The 23,791-nt window shown below is 44.1% G+C and overlaps 1 protein-coding gene across 1 annotated transcript in view; it reads left to right on the plus strand.

Annotated features, from left to right (window-relative positions):
* Mlip (muscular LMNA interacting protein) overlaps window positions 1-23,791 on the plus strand; it is a 219,107-nt gene that overhangs the window by 89,058 nt on the left and 106,258 nt on the right. The window contains exon 2 of the mRNA XM_023704839.1: window positions 23,367-23,522. Within this exon, the coding sequence (XP_023560607.1) occupies window positions 23,367-23,522 (156 nt within the window). The remainder of the gene's footprint in view (window positions 1-23,366; window positions 23,523-23,791) is intronic.

Here is a 23,791-nt window from a genome sequence, read left to right on the forward strand (position 1 = left end):
GAGCAATTTGTCCCTTTTGAAGTCTGATTTTTCTGACAAGGCCTTCTGGCTCCAAGAGACGAGGCAAACAACATCTATACACTCTCCCAGAGCACAAAGTGAAGCTCTGAGGAGACTTCTCCGCCAGTGTGAGCCAGTGCTGTACCACGCCCGCCTCCCAGCCAGCGAGGAGAAAGCCACTATCTTTGTACCAGAGAGCAGAGGGCAGTGATTCTTATCATGGCCCAATTACCATGAAGATACGTTTCAGGCAGTTCAGGAGACAGAGCTGTGGGTGGGTTTGCAGCAGGGGCTGTGCAGAACGACTCTCCTTCGGAGTCTTCAACCTCACTGTTTAGGATTCATCGCATGTGTGCCCACGACTCGTGTGCAATGTGGAGAGCAGACGCTGCTCCTCCTCTGGGAGCCGGCAGAGCGGGGCTTACCTGAGACTCAGAGTAGGTGTGCATTTATTACCCTGATGATGATGAGGAAAATGTGGAGGATACTCAGTATTCATGCCTAGTGATCTTACAGCCTGCTCAGTTTCAGGGGAAATCCTACTCCAGCTCCCGGTGTAAGCAGAACGCATAGTAGATGGAGGGGCTGTGGTGGGGAGCAGGGCACAGGCCACAGAGGCATGGCTACTTTCTTATGCCATTCTTCACACCTTAGAAGAGGGCAGAGATAAACTTAGGCGACCTGTAGGAATTTTCGTCTCCTCTCCAGACCCCACATGAACTGGCGTGGAAGAGCACAGCAGAAAGCCTGGAAGCCGCAGCGTGGGAACCCTTTCCAGGCTGTTTTGTACTGGCTTGCGGTCCTGACCCCAGCCTAGTGCAGTGTTCTGCGTGGAGCTCCGAGAGCACATCCCACCCACAGGCAGCTCCGTTCCCTGCCAGGCCCCAGCAGCGCAGGGCGGGCGGCAGGTCCCAGCATTAGCTGAGCAGGGCGCCTTGCACAACAAAGAGCTGAAACCTCCTGTAAGGCGAATGCTGATCCCAAGAAGCAGAGAAGAAATGTTTCAGAGTCCTTTAGTTCTTGTAAATAAATGACTTTCTTGGGACACAAGGAACTGCTTCCCAAACTTCACACAGATGACATCTCTTAAGATAGGTGTAGAATAAACATTAATGAAGGACACCATAAATATTTTTATTTTTATTTTATTTTATTTTTTTTTCTTTTCAAAGTTTTATTGATAAACATATAGCAATGAGACAGTTTGAAATCAAATTGAAAGTACAGTTTCAACAAATAATACACTGCATATATTCTTCTTAGTGGTTAATTGCTGTACAAGATGCAGACTTGTGATCCTACTTACAAACACCATTAGAAAAAATCATTCTATTCATTAAGAGAATGCAACTATGTATCTATTCCAACCACTTTGAATACACAGATACAAAATGGACATTCATCTGTATACCCCGTTTTTTCTAAGTTCCGTTATTGAATATTATAGGTGTGTAAACTCAGCAAAATATTCTAAAAGAGTCCAGGAGCCCATAATAGCATTGGGTCTTCTGTTTAACTGGCAATGTCAGAAATTATTGACCTGAGTCCCCCACAGCTCAACATAACAGCATGGCTTTACTTCCTATATTTCGTCTTCATACTTTTCTACTGGACGGTTAAGACCAAGGTAAAGCAGGACCTGTGCAACAAGAGTTGTAGCTTTTTGGTCTGAGAAGGTCAGTGAAATGCCCTCAGGATTTATCCTGAGATCCTGTACCTCAGATTGTAGAACCTTTGTCAGCGGCAGCCATGTGGATGAGTCACGGCCAATGCTTGGCCAATGTGCTCTCTGTGAAAGCCTGAGAGAGTGTCTTCTCCCCATGTGACTCTCCTTAGGCACACACCATAAATATTTTTAAACATCTACAGGACATTTACTATTAAAATTGTTATTCTACAGAGACGCATCACTTGCACATGTGGAGTGGTGACCTCGGGAGTGTGACGCACCCTTGGCAGGAAAGAGCTTGCCCCTGAGCTGCCGTGTGTCCCTGGCGGCTTCCAGCTCTCATCGCACTGCGTGACTGCCTTAGCTGCAGAGATGACTCAGTGTGACCAGGAACAGCTCACTGAGCGCTCGGGCTGGGCTCTGCCCTCGTTGGGCAGTGTTTCCCAGCACTGGGCAGTGGATGCACTCTTTAGAGAAGCCTGAGCCCGCGCTTTGCTCACGGGCCTGTGGGGTCCACCTGCTGTCTCTCGCGACTGCATCCCACTTCTCCTCCTTTCCTGATGTCACTTGAGTTCATGCCTCACAAATATCTGGAAACCTGAGCTTTGTCTCAGGGTTGTTTTTGGAGAACACATCTTGTGATCGATACTTGCTTGTTAATTATTTTGTAAATAATTCCAGTGACAGGAGTATCATACAAGGACCATGGTTGAAGAGGGACAGGAGAAACACTACCGTGTTCACAGAGGGGGGGAGCGGGGACAAGGGGGCTGGGTGTGGCCCGTGCTTGCACTCCCAACACCAAAGAGGCTGAGGCAGGAGGATCACCACGAGTTAGGTGAGCGGCACAATCAGATGTGGCTGTTAGGAGTCAGGGCAGGGGCTCAGGTTGAAGCAGTCTGGCTCTGAGCTCCCGCGTGGTGATCTACAAAAGTCAAACAATCTCTCTCTTGGCTGTTTTTGGTGCTGCATTGGGAATCCAGGGACTCAAACGTGCCAGGTACAAAGCTAGTTGGACTCCCCAGTGAGGGTTATATTTAAAGTAGTAAATGGAAAAAGTTCACAGATCTTTCTTGAGGATATTAGCTCAGGTACAGGCTCATAGGAAATGTTGTTTATGTAACTATTATGTAATTTTTTCCCTGAAAAGTAAAAAATACCTCTTTAATGAGGATTACTTTTGTTGCATTTTTCTCCCATGACAGTTTTTAAAAGAAACATAAATGTTACTTTTAAAAAGAATTTAAATAAAAGTTTAAAATCTTGACCAAAAATGTATTGCATTATTATTTGTAACCTTACTGAGAACTGAGACCATTCATTATGGAGCTTAGCAAACATGTCTGGAGAGAAAGACAGTCTGTCTTCACAGCAAAACATCTGAGCAACTCTGCAGTGGAACAACGACTCCTGTGTCTTGAATTCCTTTATGCCCACGATTGCTCAGCTGAATGGCAGTGGGCCTTCTCCAACTCATTTCCACATAGTTTGAAGGCTCACTCATCTCCTACAGTCATGCTGATTTGACGGAATATATATATATATATATATATATATATATATATAGCCGTGCAAGTGGATTGGAACTTCGAGGCTATCCACTGCAGCCCACTCCACGTCCCTGTCTCAGGTAAAGGAACAATTAATACTGTTAGTAACTGAGTCTCAAAAGATTTCCACTAGATACATGAGGATAGATTTTTATTGAATAAAATAGTACTTTTATATTGAAAATCAAAGACTTCTCAGAAAGTGTCTGTTTAGAGTCTGCTGGTGACCAGTGTTGGAAGACTTGGAGGAAAGGGTGCTTCCATGCAAACTTACAGTGAAATCCTAACAGAGTTGGATTATGGATAGAAATGTAAAGGTAAATATCAAGGCAGATAATAAAAGTTGATCAGGAAGTGAAGTGATATTAAATATTAACCTTAAAGAAATAGAAATGTACCTTGGGGTATATTCAGTAAAAATACTTTTATGAAATTTAAACATGATGATTATTTTACCGACATGTATTAAATACATAATGTTAAATCACTAGTTGGTTTGGAAATAACATATACAGCTATGGTGATAATCATTTTGGAGAGCTTCTTATATATTGGGAACATCTATGTTGGGAACATTCCATTTTATTTAAGTCTCACAAAGCTTCTAAGAGGAGTTTCTCTATGGAAATTAAGGGCTCATTACTTGTAAATTCTTTTTTTCCCCATAATTTTATTGAGAAACAAATAGCAATGAGACAGTTTCAAATCAAATTGGTAGGACAGTTTCAATAATTAACACATTGCATATTCTACTTGTAAATTTTAATGTTATCTTTGGTTTAATCTGTGGGCAAATTTGGGTAATATAAAGAATATTTCTTGGGTGAAAATTACTTTCTCAGTTTTCTTTACATGCTATAAATATCTTTGAGTAATCTGTTATTAACTTAAATATTTTCCTCTTGCATACTTCATTGCATACTATGATACGGCCATAATGAAGTGCTTTCCTTGTATTATCTTCTATATTGCTTCTGAATGTCTTACCTTTGAAATAGCAGCTATTTCTGATGAGGGAACCTTTCTTCAATCTAATGTGACTTAGCCAGAGAAATACCAGTGGGACGTTAGCAAGAGAGGCAGTGACCACACGAGCTCGAACCACAGCAAGCAATGGGGAGAAGCGCTTCGCTCTCTCTTTCATTCTTGTCCCCTTGATGCATAGCACCTTTCCTTCTTACTGCTTGCCCCCTCTACAGTAGGCATAGTCCAGGCAACCATTTAGCCAACAAATAGGTACAGAGCACCCACCAAATGTGAAGAAGCAGGGCTATGGGGGTGGGCGGAGAGTCATCGCTGAGCCTGTCTTCCGGGGGCGCTGCATGGTGTTGGTCCCAAGGGCCGTGCACACTGTGAGAATGTGATGCAGCAGACAAGGAGCCCCCATGAGTGAAGTTACTGTGTCAGCAACAAGGCCAGCGGGAGGACTGCCCCGTGGCCTCCACAAGCTTGATTAACCTTTCATAAGCTGACATGCACCTTTCCCCAAAGCAGCCTTGCAGGGCATGCGAGGCTGGCCCCAGGGCTGCAATGCTCCTGTTGGTGCAACTGACCCACCACACCGCAGTGCAGCTGCTGCTGATGGAGCAAATCCAACAGAGGGAATGTTAACTATTGTGGACAAGGACAACAGTTTATACAGGATCTTTTGTATAATGGCAGACAAGGGTCAAGGGTCATAAAACCTGCCTTTCTGTTTTATTATGGAATAAAGACTTTAGTAGACAAAAAAAGAAGAGAATAAGTACACACTGTAATATTGTGATACCAGTATCAGATTTTTTTGTTGTTAAAAGTCATATGTTTAACCTATTCTTAAAAGAGAAAAATATTGTGAAGGGTGTGCTCGTGTTTTCCCTCACTTCTCTCAGTGAGTTTGCTGAGTACAGGTGTGGCACTGCTTTCTGAGTGTTGATGTGGCATCCAGCACACTACTGAATTCAGTTCTTAAATCTAGCAGTCTTTGGTGGACTTTCTGGGGTCTTCTAATATAGAGCATCATGTCGTCTGTGAATGCTACTAGCTTCACGCCCGCCTTTCCTATCCTTAATCCTTGTATTTCTTTTTCTTGTTTAAATCCTCTGGCTAATTCCAGAACTATATCGAACAGGAGTGGTGATAATGGACATCCCTTTGTTCGTGATTCTAGAGTGAAAGCTTTCAGGTTTTGTCCACTTAGGATGATGCTGGCTGTTGGTTTGTCATAGATGGCTTTTACGAAATTGCAGTAAAGACCACCAATTGAAGAATGGATAAAGAAGATGTATTGTTAAAATACAGTAGAATACTACTCTGCCATAAATAAGGATAAACTTGAGGCATTTCTAGATAAATGGATGACCTGATGCTCAAGTGACATAAATCAGACTCACATGTGTAAACATTCATTGTCATTCTGGTGTGGGAAACTGAAAGAGTAAATGAGGACACAAATGTGTAATAGATATTGTGAATTGGGGATAAATTGTTTAAAAGCAAAGAAGAACTAGTGTTGGGGAAAGGGGAAAAGAAGGAAGGGAAAAGGGAAAAGTGATTCAAAAAAGGATAAAATGGAAATAAGGTTTTTGTAAATATGGAGGGAAAGAGCAGTTGAAGGGGGAGAGGGGATCAGGAAAAAAAGGGGAATCAAAATATATCATGTACAGGCAGAAATTCCCTATGATGAATATGATTATTATGTATGTCCAAAATGCCACAGTGAGCTTAATAAAATACTTTCTGGGTACTTAGCTGTATGCAAGGCGGTCTGATGTATCTTCTCATTCAGTTCTCTCCTAGATTCCACAAGACTGGGGTGCCTTCATTATTCCCATTTTATAAAAGAAGATGACTAAAATTGATGGCACCTAAGTTAGTAACATGGAATGATCAGCTTAAAATACACTGATTTATTATTTGAATCTGAATCTGATTCTGGACACTATTATTTCCATTAACAGCAATAATAAGTTAATGATCTCAAACATCACTGGAGCTCACACTTCACCTGAGATATGTTTGAAGGCAGATACTGGCTCCTAACCCCTTGCGGTAGCCACCTGTAACCATTCCACACACTTCCCTCTGCCTGTTACGAACGGCCCATATCGAGAGTTATGCAGCGTTAGCTGTCACGGCAGACAACGTCCTTGCACCCTTTGCTTACATCTCACTTCCACCTCTAGTCATATTCCGAAACAGCCAGGCTTTGCTTTCACAGCCAGAGCGGACTTAGATGCAGCAAGAGAACACTCTGATGAACAAGTCAGCCGGAGCAAGTGGCCGGGAAAGTCATCATCGAGCGCACGTCGCCTGCACAGTAATCCTATCCGAAGCAGAGCCCTCCTTGTCCGCTGCATTGCAATGTGTCCGCTCTATCCCCGTTCTTGTCACTTCTCTGTGAATGCTTAAGATAAAGCAGGCAGAAGAGGAAGGCAGATAGAAGCAGTGTGAACTTGGCTTCTAGCCTGGCAGGACTGAATTCAAATCTAACTGCATTGTGTGCTGGCTCAAGCAAGCTGTTTGATCTTTTGAAGCTTATTTTTCATGCCTGTCTAGTGAACATGGTGACTCTGGCTGGCTTGTGAAAAACACAGGATACATTAAGTATGAAGAGCAGAATGCCTGAAAACACTCAGCGATTGTTCTATGGATTATAAGTAAGGTACATCTGCTCCTGAGGTGGGTAGGTTACGTGAGGGAGCCAGGGTGACAGGCCATGGCAGCTGAGGCGGGCCACAGGGATCCAGACCGGTGACATTTTTCGTATCCTTTTTATGTATTGAACAGACCCCTCCCAGCCTCTGACACTGGGTCCTTCACACATTCCCGAAACTGCCCACGCTCTGAGCTGCGCTGTGGCCTGCTGTTTCTGTGGGCTGCATCTGCAGAGTGAAGAAAGTGTAGTGAGCACTCTCATTTCCTCATAGACCCCGCTGCTGCCATCCTTGAGACAGAAATAGCGCCCGTCTCCTCCACGTCCCCTGAACCCTAGCCTAAATTCACACACTCACGCACTTAATAAGCTTGCATTGAGCCCTTAGCATGTAGAGGCACCATAATAGGTACTGGAGGCAGAGTACAGAACAAAACAGATAAATTTTCTGTCATCTCTGGGTACATGTCCCAACTGAGGAGCTAGATAGCAAGAATTTGCTATCTAATCACGCAATTTTAGGGCCACAAATGTGTGAGGCACTAAGAAAAGTGTAGAACAGAGGTTGTACCTAGTCCGTGGCATCAGGGCAGCTTTGGAGGTCTGCTCTATGTCGTTGGTTGTCACTCTGATGAGGTAAACTAAAATTTTCAGTTTGTAATCTGAATATCTTAGAACTTGGAAGAATGAAGAATGAACCAAGGAAAGGCATGAGGGAGAACATTCCCAAGACAGGGAGTGGCCCACTGGTCATTTATCTTGCCCTTTTCATAAAAGGGAGGGTAGGGGATGGGGAATAAAATAAACAAGTTATATCATATACAAGTAGATTATCTCTGATGAATAGGATCATTGTATATACCTAAAATGCACCAATAAAATCTGATTGGAAGGAAAAAAAGAAGGAAAAATAACACAATAGTCCCTGAAATGTCCTGATCTCTAATAACTATCCAATTCCCATGTATGAGAAGGGGGAATAGTATTTATTTAACACGGTTTGTCACACTTCTTACCTAGCATGTTGTCATGCGGTATTAACCACCATGAATGTACCGCAATGTCATTATCACTTCACTGCCAAGAAGTGACCTGACTATGTCACGGCTTGCTCAGAGGAGTCCTAGTTCATGTGTGTCCTTCTGAGATCAACAATGGTGTCTCCCATTTTCATTCTTGGGAATGTCCTCACTTGTACGAAACATTTAAGGTCATAAATGAAGCTCAGAGAGACAGAGTCAGCCTTCCGGTGCACAGCTTATGAGTGAAGAGTCTTGGAACAACACACCAGGACGCTCTGATCTATAGCCGGCGTTCTTTCCCATGTATTATGGATACGATGTGTTAGGTCTTTTGTTTTTGTTTTAGTCTTTTTGAGACAGAGCTTTACTGTACAGTTCAGGCTGGCCTTGAACTTACTTTGTAGCTCAGGCTGACCTCAAACTCCAAGTGATCCTCTCACTGCCTCAGCCTCCCAAGTGCTGGGATTATGGGTGTGCGCTACCACACCGGGCTCGTCTAGTCCTGCACTGCTATATTGTTTATTCCTCCCATCTAGGCTAAGTAGATTGGGAAAAAAACTGCCAAAACATCTGCCTTCCTAATTCTGTGAAGAGCTATGTATTTCAATAGAGTACAAGTGGATGAAAGAGCTGGATTAAGATTAAATGGACACTATGCATGGAAAGGGGCGGTTCTTCTGCAGACTAGCATGGCTTTGCTGTCTGCACGTGAGGATGAGGGAGCGGATTCAGGGCTGAGAGCCTCTGAAGGTCAAGACGTGACTCACAGGAGAATGCTGGCCACCATGGCTCTTTCCTGTAACTTGCTGGTCTGGGGGCTGGGAGCTTCGTGACTCTTCTGGAGAGCAGAGCCTGAATGCAAAGAGCTTACAGCTTCTTAATCAGTTTGACCCCTTTATGTCTGCGTCACTTGGTGACACTTTTGTACACAGTGTCCAAGTGGAGATGAACAGTTTCTTTGTGCAATATGATAAAAGATGTTGCAGGCAACCTTTATGTGGAGATACATCGAGAGCATAAAATGGAATGCTATTGTTTTCCCTTTTAACTTTGGGTAGAAAATCAGAGTATACCAATGTCACATGGTGCAGAATTACAAGCTTCCTCCAATGACTTTGGCTTCACGCTATCGGCTTAAAAAACAAGATTTTCTGAAGTATATCATGTGTTATTTTAAATTTTCCTTCTGATGTGTATGGGAGAGATTCACTGTGGATCTATGAGCATTTCCCTTAAAGTGTGCCTTATCTGCAACTGTGAGCACGTGTTTCTTCAGAACTCCTTCCCGGCCTCCGGCCCGTGGGCCCACTGCCGTGCTGCTGAGGGAGCGGCCTGCGAGCTCCTGCCGGCAGGGCTCACCCGTCTCATCCCTACGCTCTCTTCTCAGACCCAACTGCGAAGAACCTTCACTGGGTAGCTTGGTGGGACTTCCCTCTGTCCCTGTCCAAGACCTTCTTCTCCTGCACTTATTAAACGTCATCACAGGAAGGGGCCACTCTGGACGGTCCACTCGGGCAGCTTATACTGCGTGGAGGGTAGTACACAAATGTGTGCGAGGGGCTGTGGCCGAGTAGGCGTGGGAAACCTGGGCTGCGCACAGCATCCGAGTCCCCTGCATGTGCGGCTTCTCCAGCCCAGGACACCAAGTCCACCAGTCCCTCCGGCTGGTTGATCTGTAGTCCCTTCGCCCTCTGTGACTTCAAGACAGGTACGTGGAGGGCTGCACACGAGCACCAGTGATCTGGAATTACGCTTCCTGGGCAGACTGCCCCGAGAAATTAGGAGGCGTCAGCTGTTTGGTGGAAAATCTGAAGGCGAAAGACATTCCAAGGCTCTGGCCACTCTGAGTTGCTTCTCTAATGTACTTGTAGGTCAGAGCCCTGGCACAGCGCCTCTGTCCTGCTATTTTCTCTAAGCCCTCTGCCTTTGGCTCTTAGTAAGGAATTCTGGTAGCTATTCTAATGGAACAAAGAAACTTGTGATTAGGCCCACTCTTTTTTTGGATAGTCTATTCAGAGCTTACCAAAATTATTACCTTTTCCATTAGAAGAAAATAAGTTTATGAAATGTTGACAAATAAAGAGATCACTGTCACTCATGGAGTTCATTCGTCAGATATTTGTGGAGTGCTTGTGCACACCAAAGGTTATTCTAGGGCTGCAAAAATAGCAGTAATGAAAAACAAAGCTTTGCTTTTAGGAAGTATAGATTCTAATGAGGCAAATTAGACAACAAGCAATCATCTGAGGTTCAGACGTACTCTGGAAAACAACAGCATGAGCTGAAGAGGTGTAAAAAGCGTAGACTTGAGTGGGTGTGATTTTCTACAGGGCAGTGAGGGCTGTGTCATCGTTAACACCATATCCGAGCAGAGACGCATGGAAGCAAGAGCATGCCCAGGATGGAGTCAGCATGTTCCGGCAAAGTCTGAAGGTCACTGTGGCTGGAAGAGAGGAGGCAAGGGAGACAGTGCTGGGAGCCAGCCAGGGTGGGATGCAGGCCACCACGAGGGCTTGGCTTATGTTCTGAGTGCCAAGGCAAGCCACGAGAGGCTTCGCATAAAGAAGCAACCTGGCCTGACTGGTGCTTCCAGAAGCTTCATCTTGTTACCTGCGGAAGACGTATGAAGTCGGGAGGCTGAGCTGAGCTAGAGAAGCACACGTGGGCTGTTTATTGGGGAGCGCTGTTAGGAGTGATGCCCATGGGAGACAGGAAGCTGGCAAGATCAGGCAGGGGAAGGACCAGGCTGCTGTGTAGTCTCAAAGCCTAAATATCCTCACAAGGAGAGGGGTAGGTTTGGACACAGAAGAGAGGCTGTGAAGTCACTGGGGCAGGGCCTGCGCTGGGACTGGGTACGGATCACCACCAGAACGCCCTCTGCGGCAGGCAAGGTGCACAAAGCAAGGCCCGTCAGGAGGCAGCGACTCGGAAGGGAGATGATGACAGGCCTTGCTACCGTGGTATTAGCAGAGAGACAGGCACTTTCTGGAGGTGTTTGGCGGGGAGAGCCACCAAAATATATTGGTGTGTTGATGGCGATTATGAGAAACTAAACAAAAACTTGATGTAGTTCATATGAATGAATGCTTTCTCCAAGAAACTAGAAACAACACCTATTCCTATCAGAAATAGTAAGAAACAGCTATACATTATATGCAGAGGTGGGGAGAAGTTGGGAGGATAGGCACAAGTTTTAGAAAGAAATGCTGTTCATTCAGCTTCGGACTTGTCCAAAGGTCTATGAAATGTCACACTGGATATATTCATCACATGAGGTCAGGGAGAAATTCCAGGCTCACACATGCATTTGGAACTCACTATGGAAGGTCGAGGAACCGGCTGGGGTTAGGGCGCCTCCTGGCGTCTTCCAAGACTCAGAAATCCTATCACACCTAGCAGAGAGGAGTCTGGAAAGTAGAAGTGAAACAGGAGGGAATGGAGGCTGGCAGTCGAGCAAATGGTCTTGGTTACTTTTCTCTTATCGCTGAGACAAAATACCTGATGCTCAAAATTAAGGAAGGAAATGTTATTTAGCTCAGTCTGTGGAGGTTTCAGCCTATATTCAGCTGGCCCCAAGGCAGAGTGGCACATGGCAGTGGTGGCAAACAGTCACAGCAGGAGAAGGCGTCTTTCTCTCTTATTGTGTCAGGTTGCCTGCCCTGAGGAGGGTGCAGCACTCATGCCCACAATCTCAGCTCTGGACTAGGAGTCCATCATAAATGCTAGCGGTCCTCCCATGACTGCAGGAGGAGTTGAGAACAGCTAGACCCAGACCATAACTTGAAGACAGTGACTCAGCGAGGAGACAGGAACCACATTTCCAGATAGCTGGGGGATTCTCACTTTGATTTCTGCTCCTCTTTCAAATTCTACCATGTTTAGAGGTTAGCTATTTCTTCTGAATATCTGATCATGTCCAACAGAGGTGTTAGCTTTCCACTTACTCTGAATAATTGTGTCCAATGCTTAGGTATTACACTTTATTCAATGCTTTAAATTTTCTTGTTTACCTTAAGTAAGGAGGGAAACTACTCTTGTTTTAACTAGGCTGCTGTACCCAAGGAGAAGAGACAGTCAAGCAGTAGGAACAAGGGTAGAAGCGATATAAGCCCCCACATCAGATGAAGGCTGACTGCGATGGAACCTTACACGTCTTTGAGCAGAGGCCAATGCTCACTTTACGTCAGGCTCCCACTTCTGAGGAGGGGTGGGATGACTCTGACTGGGCTCCCTAGAATCACCCAGGAGACAGGGATCCAAATTCCTGGTAATTCTCATCTCCAGAGTTACAAAATCAAGCCACCAGAGTGAACAGAGCAAATGTTCTAAAGTTGATCACTAGAAATTGGCCCAGAGAATGCAGCAGCTAGGGGTAAAATATACCTGGGAACACCTGAGACCATGGTCCCACATGACTTGCCTCAGCACAGAACTTGGTAGTCTCTTTGCCTAAAGATCCAGCATGGGAGCTGGGGAGATGGCTCAGTAGAATAAGCGCTTCCCTGGCAAGCACAAGGGTCTGAGTTCAAAGCCCGGTTCTGCAAAAACAAACAAACAAACAAACAAACAAACAAACAAAAAAACCCCCATGTATCAAACAAAACAAAGGTATAAACCTAATAGTCATGAGAATTCAATTTATAAAAACCTGAGAAACATTAATCTACCAAGGCACAGACCCTTTAAGATCCAGATGGGTGTCACTTGAGAAGATGTCTCTACCAGAGGACTCTAGGCCATGCTGGCAATGGGGTGACACCTTCAAGCGCAAAGCAGAGCCCAGCACATGGTACAAGTTTATTCAAGCAGCAGGCGGGACATGCACTGCTTTCTTTGTTCAAGCACAGGTGTAACCTGAACATGTGGATGTGTGAACAGCCCTGGCAGCTGGGTCTGATTCGGCACCTCATCATTCTCAGCACACTTTTTGTAGATGCATCTATTTTTTCGTCTTACATTTGTTTCCTAAAACAAGAGAAAAGATTATTTTTGTGTATTATGTATTTTAAAAAGAATATTCAAGAGTTTTGTGGCTCAGTGGTATTGGGGGATATCTGTCTTAGCAAGAAAGGTGCTTCTGTTAGACATCAGTAATGGCAGACTTTGAGGAGAATTTCAGGTTGCATTTCTCTGCTGTAAATGTCAACATACCATGATTTCTTTTGGAAAAGGATTATTGAACAGAAACATTTGTATTCCTTGGTGTCAGACAGATCACTGGGAGTTTGGACTCATAAAATGCGCAAGGTCTTGAAGAGATCGTGAATAACTCTTTTTGTCTAGATGAACGGGGGTTTTAACTGAGCGAGGAGCTCTCCCTGCCGCCTCCCCACCCGTGGCAGTGTGCCTTTTATCACCCAGCACCGACTGCTCTGGCCAAGTGCCATCACGGTCCACTCAGATGGGACTGGGTTGCACAGATGCCACCCTACATCAACATGCTCACGGAGGCTACACGTGCTTGCTGACCAGATGGCTGAGGCAGGCTATTACAATGTATGGATACTACAGCTCTTATTTCAAATAAAAAACTATAACTTCTATAAATATACTAAATTGTTTATAACTCTCTTAATAAAACAAAGACAAGAAAATTATTAGAGAAATATTACCTCAAAAACAGAGCAATATAGCAAAATATCAAAATAATGGATTATTTTAATTGGTTCTCATGTTTTAAAGTGATTCAGGAGAGAATTTGTGCGGGGCAAAGTGTTGGGGTTGAAGCATTATTTTCTTTCCCCAATTTTTAAAAAAAATGTATTTGGCACAGGGTCTACAGGGTCTCACTAAGTAGATCAGACTGGTAGTGATTCTCCTGTTTTCAGCCTCCCTAGTGCTGGGATTACAGGCACGCTACCATGCCCAATCTCAATTGCTGTCTCAGTGTGCCCCAGGGGCAGGGCAGGCACGGCACGCTGGGGATCGAACCCCGGCCACTGCACTCTGCCTAAGCAGGTGCTTTAGTCCACCAAGCTATCTGGCCAGCTCTTCTGGCCCAAATTTAATTGTGCTAACTTGCCTAAATATTACTCTATGTTTGTGGGGAGGGATTGAGAGAAAGGAGAGTAGGGGAGGAGAGAGAACAAGACACAGAAAGCGTCACAGTTGTTTGAATCCCACTAGGGTAAACTGAACCACTGACGAAGAACTGCACAGTCACTGTCCCTAGGGGAACCGAACATGCACTAGAACTTGAAGCCAGTAAGTGGTTTCTATGAGGAAGACTACTGCTGATACATATGTGTTTGTGCATAGATGGCTCCTTCCTTTTTTCTCTCAGGATAAAACTGAAAAACCTTAATTCACAATGTCTGATGATAGAGATTTAACCTACTTTTAAAATCTGATTGCCTTCACTCTTGTTGTTATTTAGTGAGTGGAAGAATAACAGTACCAACATGAGTAACAGGGTTTCCCATGCTGGATCAAATTGTAACTTTTTAAAAAAATTGTAACTCTTCTGAGAATCCCCTGAAGAGCCATCAGCATCTGCACTTCATGCGAGAGGCCTGAGACTCTGAGGGGTTGACCAGTTGTCTGGGCCTGCAGCCAGCCCATTATTGGATTCCAGGTTCGTGTGCTCCTTGACCATCGCTGCTGTGTGCTGCGCTCGCGGTTCTGCCGGGGCCTTCACTTTAGCTCTCCTCCTTGCTTACAATATGTGCTGCTCGCCCCACTCACCTGCACAGGTTCCCATTCCTGCGTCCTTCTAAGGGCAGTCTGAGCGCCTCCTTCCCAAATTACTCCCTGGCAGGACGCCGTCACCTCACTGCCCGCTGGAGTTGCTCTAGGTAAAGTCACAGAGCAGCCACAGGGCACCAGCAGGAACTCTGCTGACAATGCAGGATCTAGAGCATCTTCAGTCACACACACACACACACACACACACACACACACACACACACACACAAAGCCTGCATTTGAAACAAGTTTCCCAGTTGGCTTGTATGGGGTAGTGCTATCGCTTGTATGCCTGCTTTATATTCTCAGTTGAATGGTAAACTTTTTAAGTAAAAGACAGTATTATGTTCTCTTTTGGGTCACCATAAATACACACACCATGAAAAGAAGATGCCACTTAGTTTCTTCAGTGATACAACGCAGCACTTCACACCATTTCTGTGTCAAGGTGTACTGTTATTCAAAATAGCTTTTCACACTTGTATGGAGCCTTTTTAAAAACAATTCTTTTACTTGCGATGTTTCCACACATTCAGGCTTTTGATAATCTTGAAATGTGAAGAGAAATAATCTAGGTTTCCCTACAACAAAACTTAGATTCCCATCACCCAGGCCAGTGATGGAGACTGAGTACCCAAACTACAGCCCCAAACCCACTTACTTACTGCCAAGTGGCAACACTGCAATTCAGCTGAACACTCAGGTCTTAGCTTAGCACAGACAACTCGTACACTGCTCAAATGCCGAGAGAGGGCGTGTGGGCCACAGGCTCGCGCTCACGGGCCGCGCGCTTTCAACCACAGATTTCACCGCTAAAGCACATATTCTGTATACTGTACTGATTTGGAGAGAAATCAATACTAGAAAATACAAATACCGAAACGAAGCCTGTACTCCATTTCACATCTGAAATTCTGAGATTCGTCTACGTGCAGTCAGGGAGCTCCCTGTCCTCCAGGAACCTTGAAATGGGGTTTTGTTTCGACAGGTCTTGGATTCCAAGCTTTATTTAGTTAATTCTGTTCACAGCAAAGCCTCGGTCGCTATGGAGGATCCCACATGGCTGCTTGCAATCTGTACTCCAGGGACTGATAACGGAGGGGATTGGATTTCTGCAGTGATCGCTGCGTGCTTTCCTGTTCTTTATTTAGACTCAGCGCGTGCACACATTTGAGCCTATAAATGTTCTCTGAGCATGACCACCCGGTCGCTAGGATGGCAGATGCCGGGCCCATTTCAGTCAGCTTCTCATCACTGCACAATCTGGCTTTTCTCCTCCTTCCACAGAATAGATAATTGGAATATATGCATGAAAAGAAAAGAGGTCGAACGCAGTGAGGTGGTAGTTTTTTCTTCTGCAGATCCCATTTTAGTAGTCAGTGTGACCTCTCATAGAGCTCCCAATGTGAAAATTGCCAAAACATAAATCTACTCTCTGTAGCTGACAGAATTCTTTGCTTCGGGAGGATTCTGCTTTACCTCTTTTTAGACTTGCTTTTTTTCCTTGTGCGAGTGTGTGTGTGTTGTTCCAGTCACAGGCTGTCTTCCCACCTCAGCCATTCGCTTGTTCACTCCCATATGCGATGAATCAATGCTTGCAGAACAGGGGCTTCTGAGTGACTGCGAGAACAATTACTTCCAAATGAACTCGTGCATCCTAGCAGGGAGCGCTCAGACCACACCCCAGGTAAAAGGAAGACTTTGCTTAATGCTTTCAGTAACTTTGAAAGGCAGTGCACAGTGTTCCCAGGGTGTGCTGCAGGAGGGTGTGAATGAGAGCTGCCCGGGTACAAAGCAATTTGGCTGTGTGTGGAGATGAAATGCGATCTACAGTTAGAGAGCAGGGTGAGCTGATAAAGGCGAATCTGCTCATTGGGTGAGGAAAATGCTCAGCACTGCCCTCGGCATGGAGGTGGTCATGCTCACAGGCTTCCCGATGCCTCCTACTCATGGGTGACCAGTGGCCATCTGTGAGTGCGGGTGCCACACTGGAAGGCAGGATGGGAGCGCGCAGTGACATGCAAGAAAGGAAGGTGCACAGCTTATAACTGTGCAAGGGAGCATTTTGCCTGCATGACCCTGGCGAAAACAATTTCTCAAATTATATGGCTGTCTGGTGAGAAGGTGTTAGTCTCAGAGATCGTGAGCATTTCAAAGCATATTTACAAAGTACTTTAATCTGTTTGGTCTTATTTCTATTATTAAAATAGTTTCTCTGCAATAGAAACTAAGATGGCTAAATGGCATTGCCAACTGAAAGGGTTAATTGGCAATTAACAAGTGCAATGCTATTAACAGGCATCTGTTCTGCTTTGTGTGGAAAATGACTTTTTCATCACCATAGCAATCCATTTTTTAACTCCATTGGAACTCGGCCACACATTATGCAATAAATAACAAATATTTTATTTTCTTTCTTGAGCAACGGATTGATTCAACAGTCACCTGGCTAGCATGTGACTCCATCTGATTGTTGCATTGCATAATTAGTATCATTTCATATCCTTCCCATCAAAAACTCTTTATAGGCAGCTCTTCCATTTTTGGTAAGATCAGAGAATGCTTAGTAAAGGTAGTGGAAAGAACCCCGTGCTGTTTTTACTATTTGCTTAAAAGGGAATACAAATGATTGCTCTTTCGGTGGGTGGTCTCCTGAGGACAAATATATAGACAGGAATTTATCCCTGATCGTGCTGCTTTCCAACAATAACCTGGAAGGTAAATAAGCATTTAGTCCTATTAGATTTTCTTTTCTCTGTAATGACATGCTTGCTTCACCAAAGTAAAAAAATTGTTTTCCTATGCTGGTGAGGCAATTTTACATAGGCTGCAGGTATTTCTGTGGAAGAACATGCAATAATGTAAAAGAAAATAATTGTACTTCTATTGCTTTCATTCTCATCATGTGGTTATTTCTAGAAATCCCTTTGATAGTATTGTGATAAAACCAGACCCTAGTCATTGACACATCTGTTTTTATTCAGATTTCATTCCTATCTTATTCAATAAAGTTAGAACTATCAAATGTATGAACTGTAGAGTTGTGTATTTTAGGATTCAAGACACCCTTAGGGTTGTGCAAGGCATGTGAAGAAACAGGTTTTCATCATTGTGTATGTTTTGCTTTAGAAGGTAAAGGTGGTTGACTCTACACTGGTTACATGTATGTCATTGCCATGGGCTGCTTCTACTGAAGCCTTTCCTAGTCACTACTGAAACTGAATTTTGAGAGATCTGGTGTCATGATGTGAGAGGGTAAGGATGGGTCTCTCTACAGAATCTAGGACAAGGTCACAGTATCACATCTTCCTTCTAGATTTTTTTTTTCCAGAACCAGGGATTGAACTCAGGCCCTTGTGCTTGCCAGGCAAGCACTTATTCTACTGAAACATCTCCCTGGCCCCTCCTTCTAGATTCTTAAAATACTGTCTTTATTTCCTGCCAAAATGAAATTCAAACATGGATTATTTGAACTTCCCTTGGAGATTTTCTTGCCATGAGCCCTTTCCATTTTGTCAGGATATTGATGAGTTTAATCTTGTAGCAAAATTTTCCTAGAAAGTAATACAGATAGAAAGGCTTAGTATTGGGATGGGGTGATAGCTCAGTGGCATACATGCCTGCCTAGCAAGAACAAGGTGTGGAGTTTGATCCCTGGTAAAAAAAAAAAAAAAAAGGCTTGGTGCTATGTATTGTTGTAGTAGAAATTCCAATTTTTAAAAAAAGTATAGACTGTTCCTCCGCACAAAGAAAGCAGGAAATTTTACTTTCTTATAATAAGCTGCCATCTGGGAGTTCTGACATGATTCTAATAAGAAGATAATAACAAACATCTTTAACAGGCAGAAAAGAATATTGAAAAATGAAAGTTTGGTGCAAAGGGTTTGTATATTTTATGCACCCTAAGGATTATGCATCATTTCTACAAGGTGTATTTAGTGACCAAAAAGTAGTGTTTTAGTTAATAGAAAGTTATGCTTGATAATAAATGGTACAAAATTATTTGTCGTGTTTTCTAAAACTTGAGTGAAAATGACTAGGATATATAGCTTTATTTCATGCCTGCAAAATTATCACTAATTGATAATCTAGGGTTCCGTGTAGCCTATCTTTGGAAGTCTTCTGACCTGATTCTCACAGTTATTCCAGAAAGTTCTAGAATGTTCTCAGCTGCTCTGCCAAGCCCAGTCATGATATGGCCCTGCATGGTTTTACTTTTTATAGCCTTACGTACATTCTTGCTTCACAGTTCTTTGACCTTCACCAACTCAGTGCTCTTCCTCTCAGATAATCTTCTCAAGTACAAAGCTGAGAGTTTAAAATCTTCTAGAACCACTATAATTCATTCTATGTTGTAATCTCAACATGCTCTCTCAAACAATCACTTTAGGACTGTATATATTTTTCTGAGCCAAAGAGCTCTTGTCTGCCCAAACTACCTGCAAACTATTTTATAAATGCTGTATTTGCTTATTCTGTTGCTGTACTAGACTGCTCAGAATCCCCCAGGAGACTTCAGCCAAGCAACTGGCCCCCTGCCCATTCATGAACTTACACATGTTTGTGCCCGTGGGAGGCTGTCAGGCCTTAGTCTGGACAGGCCTTCTGCCTTCTGCTGTCCCTGATGCTGCAGACTTTTTCATCTTCCTTTAAACTCCCACATCACCTTTATTAATTCTTCCTCAGCTGTTAGTCTGTGGAGGGCAGATGTGGACCTTGTTTCCCTGTTGGTGTGTACTCCCTTGGTGGTCTCATCTAATCTCATGGTTTTACATACCATCTGTGGGGAAGAACCCTAACAATTTTATCAAGACTTCCCTCCTAACCCCACACTCCTGCTCACATTTGCACTTAGATGTATATTAGATGTAACAGATTTGACCTCGATCTTTTCTCACACCAATGTCAAGCGTCGTTTTCTCCATTTCAGTGAATAACACCCCATTTACAGCAGTTACTCTCGTAAGAATTTTTTAATTCATCTTATCTCTTATCTGTAGTATTTCTTTTCCAATTCTATTTTCCCTTTTAAAAATACAGCTACCACTTCTTACTACTACACTGCAACCGTCCAAGTTCAACCCATCATTTTATTCCCCATGGATTATTGCAACATCCTTACAGCAAGTCCTCGTAGCATTCATGGGAACACTGTTTCACTTTCTGTTTCTGCCTGCTTCTTTCCACTTGAATGTAAACTCCACGAGGGCAGGGATTTTGTTCACTATTTCATCACCAATCTCTGCAACAGTGCTTAGCATTTAGTAGGGCTTTAATAAGGCCTTCTTGACTATACCAACATAAGAGAAGAAAATGTGTTCAAATGAGGGTTGGCTTCAGTAGGAGCATAGTTTCAGGATGGACACCACAGAGGCAGACTCAGGCGGATCAGCAGGTGTGACTTAGGATCTTTACAGTTCTCTTCTGATTGCTGCAATAATGTAAGTGAAATGGGAAATGAAGCCATCAGTTCAGAGTAAGAATGGGAAAGAGGATTTTAGTGGTTTGAAGAAAGATGAAAAGGCATGAAAGAGTTCTGTAGGCCAGTAGCATTGAAGGGACCATGGAAGTATGGCATGATTTGGGGGCAGAAAATTAAAGAACTGAAAACATGGAGGGTTTTGCTGCTAATGGTCTAGGCTACAGATGTGAGAATAAGGAAGGAAAAAGTATTAGAAAAGCTATCATTTGAAATATACTATTTGGTAATGTAAAAACGTGGCATTAGGGAGAGCAATAATGACCCAGTAACAAATCTTCAAGAAAAGAAGGGTTGGTGTGAGAACTGGCAGATGAGTATAACTAGCACATACGTGGATAGTGTAGGCCGATGACAGGACAGTCTGTTGTATGTTACGGGTCGGTGCCAACAGAAACGACGAGAAGACCTGATGGATGCAGCTTCAGAGGTCTCACTGAGATTAGGCTCTCTCCACATGAGCCCAGAGCCTCAGCAGCATCTCACATTTATTGAGGGGTCAAGGCAGACTAAGGACTGTGCATAATTACCTAAGTGAATACAAACTACTATATCTATTGGCTTCCACCATTTGCCTAACACTAGGTTCACAGAAATGCTAGCCCATAACATCCCAAGCAAGAGACCAAAGGACAGGGCGCCTGCAGGAGAAGCTGTTATCTGCTGCCTTGGGTCCCAGCTTGCCGGGAATTTGCAAACAGACAGCAACCCTCCTCGGGCTCAGTCCAGTGTTCCCTGCTCTCTTGGGACATCAGGCTTTTGTCTCAAAACTATATCTCTACACAGTCAAAGCTGAAGGTATGTAGGTATACACTGAAAATAGCAAGATGAACAAGGATGACAGCTACCCTATGTCACGTCCAGTCCCAGTGTGAGCATGTTAGGGAACTTGCCCCCACTGGAGATGCTCCTTGGCCAACAGAGGACTTTAGATAGAGGACATGGAAAGAAAGAGTCAGAGAAGAAATTATTGACATGGAAGGTTCTACAGCGAGTGACTAAATTCCAGAGACGGTACAGTGCCAGGGCTTTCAAGAGGTGGAGCAGGGTGCAAGAAGGAAACCAAGCCAAGAATATGGGGAGCAGTTAGAGGTAAGGACCCAGTCAGAGCCCAGGTTCCTCCTGAGCATGGGCCTGAACTGCTTGGAAAGGTGCCTGTACAGACATGGGCTCCGAGGGATCGAAGGCAAGACTCGCAGTGCAGGAAGGTCATGCAGACGCTTGGCATGTGTCTCCTGATAAAAGCAATGAGGTGGCAGAGAGGCAGGGCCACCCTGACTAGAGAGCATGGATTTTTCTGAGACTCGGTCATACCACACCACTGCCATTCTCCTCTCACCACCTGCACTTCCCCTGTCCTACCACATCAGGAGCACTTTTACGCTCTTTCTCTCCAGCCTCAAAGGAGGTGCTATTCCTTATTTAGTATCCTTGGCATACTTTTATTTCTCCTTGAACAATAATTTCCTGGCTCAGTGTTGCTCTCCCTAATATGCTTTTTACAAAACCAGTATTATAGCCCAAAGGGTAATGTTTCTGACAGTATGCTGCCTTGGCCTGCACGCTTCCTTCCTCTCACATTGCTGCCTCCACCAACAGCTGCTCAGTGCTCCCATTTTCAGCCCTTTACTTCTCTCATCACCACTTCCTGCCTCTTCGTTTCATTCCTTGTAGTGTCCAGTGCTCCTTGGGTCAGGAATAAGCTGATCTTACTCCAGGACCTTGCTTCTCTCTCTCCTGGCTGCTTCCTCATCTACAGACGTGTTCCGACATGCTCCCTCCTAACACTAACAACGGCACCATCTTCCCTCTGCTTTTCACTTCCATCTGTCTTTACTTTCCATTCAAACGTCCTAAGAAGAGGTCCTCACCTTTTGTCTCCCCCCACTGATCTGCAGTTTAGGCTGCATTCATGAGCTTCCTGTGGCTGGGACCCCTCACACGCACAATTTAATGGAGAAAATGCCTATTTTGGCCCAGGGTTTCAGAGGTATCGGTTGGTGGTCGGCTGGCTCCAAGCAGAAACACTGTGGCAGAAGGGTCGGACAGAGGACAGCTGTTGGCCCACAGCAGCCATGAAGCAGGGAGGGCGAGCGCAGGAGAGGCTGGGGGAGGGCCTTACTGACTCCACCTGAGCCCAGACTCCTAACATTGCTCACTCACCTGTGAGCACATCAATAGACTGACCCACTGATGCAGTCTCTGTTTCTGTGATCCACTCATCTCTTTGGGCTCCACCTAAGAATGCTGCTGTAAATTTGGGGGGAGGCAGGGACACGTCATAGTTAAATTACGATAGCCTTTGGCTTCTTGCACATGTCTCTACAGGTTTGCATGCGACTTTAAAAGTTGTGTCTCTGCACTTGGGCTTAACCCTTACCTCTGCCTTGTATCATCTGAAGGATAAGCATCCTCAGTGGTCTCCTGGCATCTGTGCACATTCCTTTCTCCTGCTGACAGCTTTCTGTTCACTGTTAGATTCCTTGTTCCTATAGGCCTCCCACGCAGCAAGTATTCAATAAAATTACTTAGGAATTAAGAGTAAAGCCATTTCAAAAGCAGGCATGGATGTATTCTGATAGAAACTTTCATTTTAAACATATACATTAACTATTTTTTTATACCAGTTACTAGGGATTAGGTACTAGGGATTGAACACAGGACCTTTGTACTGAGCTATATCTCCAACCCTTTAAAAGTTTATTTTATTTATTTATTTTGCATAACCGGGGATTGAACTCAGGCCCTTGTGCTTGCCAGGGAAACGCTTATTCTGCTGAGCCATCTCCTCGGCCCCCAAAATTTATTTTTATATTTATTTTGAGGCATAGTCTAATTGCTAAATTGCCCAGGTTAAGCTTAAATTTGAGATCAATCCTGCTGCCTCAGTCTCCCAGACCTCAGATTACAGGTGTATGAAACCATGCTGCACTCAGCCTTCTTGAAAATGACAAATGTTGGGAATTTGTGTGCTTGTTGATTTTGAGTCACCACTGAGCCTACTAACCTAGGGACAAATGGATAAAAACCATATTTGAAATAGAGCAGGTGCTGTATTTGAGATGTGCCACTCCAGAGGAGACTCTCCTAGACCTGCAATGACTGGGGCCAGCCCTGGCAGCAAGGCCTTCCCGGAGTGACGTGCTTCTCCAGTGCATGCTATTATGAAAAGGTCTGGTTCACTGTGGCTATTTTGAGACCTGATGTCTTGGCAGCCATACACATTCTCACAGGATAGGAGGGAATTTATCAAAATAAAAGAGATAAATACCACATTTGGGTAGTGCTCCAGCCAGGCTGAAAGCCTAATCTGTGACATGTCTTGTAGGTCTCTTCTGGGGACTCTGAAGCCAAGCCTCTCATCTTCAGCTTTGTCCCTACTGTTGGAAGACTTCCTGCCCACATTCAGCTGGCCGACACCTCCCAATATGTTGTTAGAATTCCTGAAGAGCCAGGTGATAAGAGTCCAGAAAATGTAAATAGGGTAGGATTATTTTTTCTTTCATTTAAAAATGTGTATTAAATTATCCATAATAATGGCTGAGAAATCTGTATCAATGTTTATTCCCTATGCTTGAAGTGGTAAGACTGAAATCTATGATTAACTAAAATAAAATTTTATATCTATAAAATTATACAACAGGAACCTACATGTTATCAAATTGCAGGTTGTCTCTAAGGACGTATTCTCAATTCCTCTGAACGGTCACCTTGTTGTTTACTCTTCATAAGGCAATTCCCACTTCCTAGCAC

This window comes from Octodon degus, unplaced genomic scaffold, assembly GCF_000260255.1.
Source record: "Octodon degus isolate 3935 unplaced genomic scaffold, OctDeg1.0 scaffold00205, whole genome shotgun sequence".
Lineage (NCBI taxonomy): Eukaryota > Metazoa > Chordata > Mammalia > Rodentia > Octodontidae > Octodon > Octodon degus.